At 39.1% G+C, this 5915-nt stretch overlaps 1 protein-coding gene across 1 annotated transcript; it reads left to right on the top strand.

The window, feature by feature from the left end:
• Positions 1-215: 215 nt before the first annotated feature.
• On the top strand, positions 216-5045 carry LOC135643659 (uncharacterized membrane protein At4g09580-like). Its single transcript, XM_065160913.1, has 4 exons — positions 216-790; positions 2876-3146; positions 3215-3385; positions 4669-5045. The coding sequence occupies exons 1-4, from the start codon at positions 531-533 to the stop codon at positions 4798-4800; spliced, it is 834 nt and encodes a 277-aa protein (XP_065016985.1). The 5' UTR covers positions 216-530; the 3' UTR covers positions 4801-5045.
• Positions 5046-5915: the final 870 nt, after the last annotated feature.

Raw genomic sequence — 5915 nt, forward strand, 5'->3', positions numbered from 1 at the left:
ATATAGAGTTAATTTTTTTTAATATGACTTTTCTTTTTAGTAACCATAAAATATTTGGAGATCATTTATTTATGATTTAGTTACAATTAAATAAGGCCAACCCTTAAATAACCAGACTCGAAATTTATATACGTATTAGGAATTAAAAGGAAAAAAGAAAGGCTACAGAAAAAGACCGGCGGACGGCGTCTTCCCTTCTCACCTGCTGGCTGGCGTGGATTCGTATATCGAAATGAAAGCAACACATGGAAGAAGAAACTTGTGTCCATCCCTCCTTTTCCTCGTTTCTTCGTCTGCTCTTCTTATTTCCATCTTCCTTTTACCTGTTCCAATCATCATCATCATCGACAGTGTTAGATAGATAGATAGGGAGAGAACCCTAATTCTTCTTCGTAGATCGATTTGTGGAATCTCCCCCCCTTCCTCCTCCTATGATGCGGTCTCGCCTCCTTTCATGAAGCAGCGGCAGCTACTTCGATCGGTCCCTCCTCCTCGCAGCATTGCTTCTGCTGGTCCCCTCTCCCGTCTCCATGGCGCCGCTCAGGATCGCGACCGACCTGCGCGACGAGGAGTGCGGCATCTCCGCCCCGGAGGACTCGCCCACGGCCAAGAAGCCGCTTAGGGCTGACTCCTCCAGGATTCCCCTGACGAGGTGGGAGGCGGCCGCGGCGGCCACCGTGTTCTTGATCTTCTCCGTCGGCCTGTTTTGCATCTTCCTCACCATGCCCGAGGCCGACTATGATAAGATCCTCAGGCTCCCGCGGAACCTCTCCGATCTTCGCATCCTCAAGTGAGCTCCTCTTGCCGAAAAAGTTGAATGCTTGTTCTCCTTGTGTTTTTCCCTTATACAGCAGATTCTAAATTTCTCTCTCTATATATACGCATATCATGATTCATTGCACGCATCCAGAAAGGTATTTCATTGATATAAGTATGAAACTTGAAGCAATCTGTTCCAAGTGTGAAGCTTTTGATCCACGTGATGCCGATTGATAGGCCGCTGCAAATGTTTACAACTTTGGGGAATTTTAGAATATGGTTAATTGTACTGCAATCTGGTTATTCTTGGTTTGGGATACTGCTTTTTTCCTTGCAGATAGTAAACGCCATAATATGTACTTGGTGCTTCATATTTGAAATACTTGCGCTGCAAGTGGAGAATACTGTATGTGCTGACAGCGTAGGACAAAGCAGTTACTTTCTCTTATTTTCTTCTCCTTTTCCTTTCCCTTATTCCTTCTCAATCATCCACTCTGTTGAATCATATCGCACTAGTCGAGAGTGCTGGATGCACATCTGCCGGTTGGACAATTGTTAAACTATTAAAATATAGATTGCAATTGTTAGCACGAGATGATGACTTGAGAAGTGGAAATTTTTGGTTCATGTTGGCTTCTTATCAACAACCACCTGCTTGTAACACGAGCGTCCTTCATAATTTATGAATAATTACTTTCATCTAGATGACGTCCTATCCTTCCACTACAAAGTCTTAGGTATGCATTTATATCCGATTCATTTGTTCAAAATTATGTTAACAAATGTTTATTGGAGAGTGCTCCTAATTTGCATATTCTAATGTGGGTGATGGTGGGCCCTTTACAAGCATGTGAGGATGAAATATCTGACTATGTCTTTCCATGACCTTTGATTTTAAACTGAAACTAAATCAATCCTGAGCCTAATATAGGTATTTCGCATTATGCAAGTGTTATGGCAGATTTTTAAATTAGAGATTTAGCAAGTAATTACTCTCTCTATTTCAAACAAATGCATAGAGCTTGTTTTGATATGACACTTAACTCTTCTCTTTTCTGAAAGGGCATTTAAATTGTGTTGATCTAAAGTTTGCACCATAAAGGTTTGGTTCAGTAACATGGTTGGGCCATTTATCTTATTATAAAAAAGCTCTTTTGTTGGTTTGCTGGAGCCATTTTAAAATTAGTTATCAAATTTTAAAACATTCAATTTTTTAAGAAACATATTCGTTAAATGAAGAATCATGATAGGTTTGCTTTATTGGGTCGATTTATGTTTGCACATTCATCTTTTACATACTGGAAGGACTAGATGTTTTCTTCTGTTATGCCCGGTGTTTTTTCTTCTCGGAAGCACCTCATTATGTCCTTGAATTTACTTCCTCTTTCTCCGAGGGTAGTTCTGTTATATGACTAATTCTGTTTGGTAAACTTATGGTGCATTGCACAAAAAACTGCCGATCTGTTTCAAATGATCCTGTCATTTCACGTCTCTTCCTGAACTACTTTGTTGGTATCTATTAGTGCCAACATTCTATTCGAGTTATGAAGAAATGCTTCTCTTTCGATTTCACTTATAATTTTCTTTGGATGTGTTTCTTTATATTCACTAATAAAACATGACCATAAAACAACGTGGTAATGCCACAAAATATTATCATATGCACATAAGAATTAGATGTAGTACCAAAGCTTAGATGAAACATTTAGGAAGGGAAATATCATCCGTTCTGAGAGTCTGAGATAAATATGAGGTGGTATATGTCAGCAAAGCATGTTTGTGTTAGCATGATCAGATTCTATTTATGGCTCCTAATGTATGACAAACTATTACTGGGCAACTTCTCTGGTCTTTATAGTATCTTCTTATGCCATAACCTTGGCTTACTGATAAAAATATCAAAGAGCTTTCCAGTTTGAAGTTTCTTTCTTTTCTTTTTATTTGTAGAATCTCCTTGCACTTGGGTTTGGTTGATATCCAATTATAACCTATCTATAATGTCATATAGAAGTTATGCTTGTGATATTATCTATTGAAAAAAACAAAAAATTCAGGTCCTTGACATCTTGTTCTTGATTAATTTTGCATTTGTGCTCGCTGTTATTCTGTTTTGCAGAGATAACCTGGCCGTATATGCCAGAGATTACCATGCCAAATTTATATTAGGATATTGTTCGATCTACATCTTTATGCAGACATTCATGATACCTGGTACCATATTCCTGTCATTACTGGCTGGAGCTCTTTTTGGGGTTGTGAAAGGTGTTATTCTGGTTGTTGTCTCTGCAACTTCCGGTGCTTCATCCTGCTATTTTCTTTCGAAGTTGATTGGCAGGCCTTTGGTTAGCTGGATGTGGCCTGAAAAGCTGAGGTTTTTTCAAGCAGAGGTATCGGCAACTTATCTTAATATAACATATATTAATTATTTGATGAATCTGTTCTTCTCTGGATGCAGATAGGAAAGCGGAAAGAAAAGCTGCTAAATTACATGCTCTTTTTGAGGATAACCCCATCTTTGCCCAACACATTTATAAATCTGGCATCTCCAATTGTTGACATACCTTTTCGCATTTTCTTTCTTGCAACCTTGGTTGGTCTTGTTCCAGCATCTTATATAACCGTTAGAGTAAGTTTCTTTTTATATACTAGAATCTAGCCTATTTTCAGTTGTTATTTCTTTATGTATTTCGTCCTTTTTTATCCTTTCTTGCTACTACTTGACATAAGATAGGATGCATATCCTTGGTGATGTCTCATGAATCCACTGGTGCCAGATGCAAAATCCATTTCTTTTATTCTTTGGGCTGCTATATTGAGTTTCTCCTGTTGATCATTACAATTCTTTTTCTTTTTTTGAATATTGTACCTATATTTTGTTCTTGGAAGTTTTTTCTGAACATCTTCACCTCTTTTAGCATAATTTATATTCGGATGAATTTTAGCCTTCCATTGTAAGTGGAATTTGGAGAAGCACGTTAGAGATGAATCACCATGCTCTGTGCCCCCGAGGAATGCTAAACAAGTACAACGTGGGAGAGAAATGGTTATTTTATAATGTTATTCTAGGATTAACACTTTATGTCTCCTGCACCAACTCTTTTACCACAAAATGTTGAACAAGGTATTATCAGAAGTCCTTATTTCTCAAGTTATTGTAGCAGTCTTGTCCACACAAGTATTTGAACTCCATATTTGCACCCATGAAACATATGTGCACAGACTTGTTTCTGAGACATATGTAACATAATTTTGCCTCAATATTTTGGTAGCATAACAGTGAAATAATTGTTATCACAATTTTTCCTCTTCTCTTTTCCACAACTCGATCGGCTTTGACACAAAATTTTGCCAAGGCAGTCATTTGGACTCTGTTCTGAGTTGATTTAGGCTGAGCTTGGGCTCTTGTCCTTCGGCTGCCGGGATGAGTTGTAATTCTACTTGGAAGATGTGTAGACTGGGGCCATCTTATCTTTGCTTTCATAATTGCGCCTTTGTCTGCTCATTGTGATATAGCAACATGAAAGCTTAAAGTGATTATGATTTCTTTTTATTTACCATTATATTTATCTTCTCCTAAAAAAATGTTGAGGTTCTTACCTCTATTTACAATGATAAAAATGCTGCATCTATGATGTACAAAATGAAGAAGAGAAATATTTGCAGTATTCACCAACATTCTTGCAAGTTTACATTCGTCCAGATAAGCTTCTTGCATATGATAATCCTGCATATTGGCAATTTGTGTTGATCCATCTCTGGTGAACTATTGAATACATTTTGTACTTTATTGATTTTTCTGGGTTGGGTTTCCTTCCGAAATCTAATCAATCTATAACTGTACTTGGCAGTCTTTATTTTCTTTAGAAGATAATGTGTACCCAACTTCACTCGACTGCTATATACCTGCAGGCCGGGCTCGCTCTTGGGGACTTGAAATCAGTTAGGGATCTGTATGACATGAAGACGCTGGTCGTGCTGTTCCTTATCGGATTTATCTCCATATTTCCAACAATTCTAAAGAGAAAGCGGACATATGAATGAGGCTTTTGATGCATTTGAACTTTCTGCTTTTGTGAGAAACTGTTATTATCGATGGAATACACAAGGGAAAAGGGAGGGACACAGGGTAAAGCCACTTTTTTGTTCCACCATGGCCTTGGAACATCCGGCCATGACTTTGTATGTCATAGATTTGTTTCTTGAAAGGTAAAAGGTAGCTAGATTGTAGAATCAAAATGTAACACTTGTTCGGTAAAACAAAGATTCAGCTTTCTAATTCTCTTTTAGAGATTGGCTTGGCATGCAAATCTTATGCAACCAGATATTTATCTGGATGAATGAGAACGACTGACATCGATAGGCACGATGGTATCGTGAGCAGGTTGTATACTCACTTGGGGAATTGTGATCGAATTTACTAAATGATTATTAACTTTTTGATTGTGATGGATAATTTCTGAGATCCATTTCAGGAACATAAACCGACAAAATTGTATTCAAGGATGGATGCTCCTGTTAATAATAATAATAATAATAATAATAAATGATAATAATGCAGGCTTATCAAGCTTCAAATCATTGACGGACCACTTCCTCACAGACGATCTCCAATGGATTTAAATAAGCGATGCGAAAAGAGAACTTTTGGACCGACCCTCCATCGAAGTTCTTACACTGCGACGAGTTATTCACAGCAGAAGGGGTGAGCTTGTAAAAGGCTCTCGAGAACGCTGCTGTCAAGATCTCCTGTCTTCATGCATGAACCGCACCACCGTCATCTCCAGTCCAAGTGCCCGACAAGATCCAACCAACCCTGCCATCTTCGACGACGTCAGCCAAAGTAGCATTCGTCCCAGGTGGTGGGGCACTCCCGCCATTATGACACCCGAGAACAGCTTTAGTGTTCTTTGGCCTTTCTTCTTCTCCCATGAGCTCAAAAGACCTCACTCACACCAGGGTGGAGATGGTCCCTGGGGAAAAGGAGGCAGGACAGGAGATCTCTCCCCGGATCTCAAGTCCTTGCCCGTGTTTTGAGGTGGATACTTTGCTGGATTTCATGCCGGAGATGAAGGTGCGACGGCTCAGAGAATGCAGGGGCCGCAGGAAGGTGGCTTGGTGATGAAGGTTTAGGTGGCAGTGCTTGTTTTCAGTGCCCG

Source organism: Musa acuminata, chromosome BXJ3-7, assembly GCF_036884655.1.
Source record: "Musa acuminata AAA Group cultivar baxijiao chromosome BXJ3-7, Cavendish_Baxijiao_AAA, whole genome shotgun sequence".
NCBI lineage: Eukaryota > Viridiplantae > Streptophyta > Magnoliopsida > Zingiberales > Musaceae > Musa > Musa acuminata.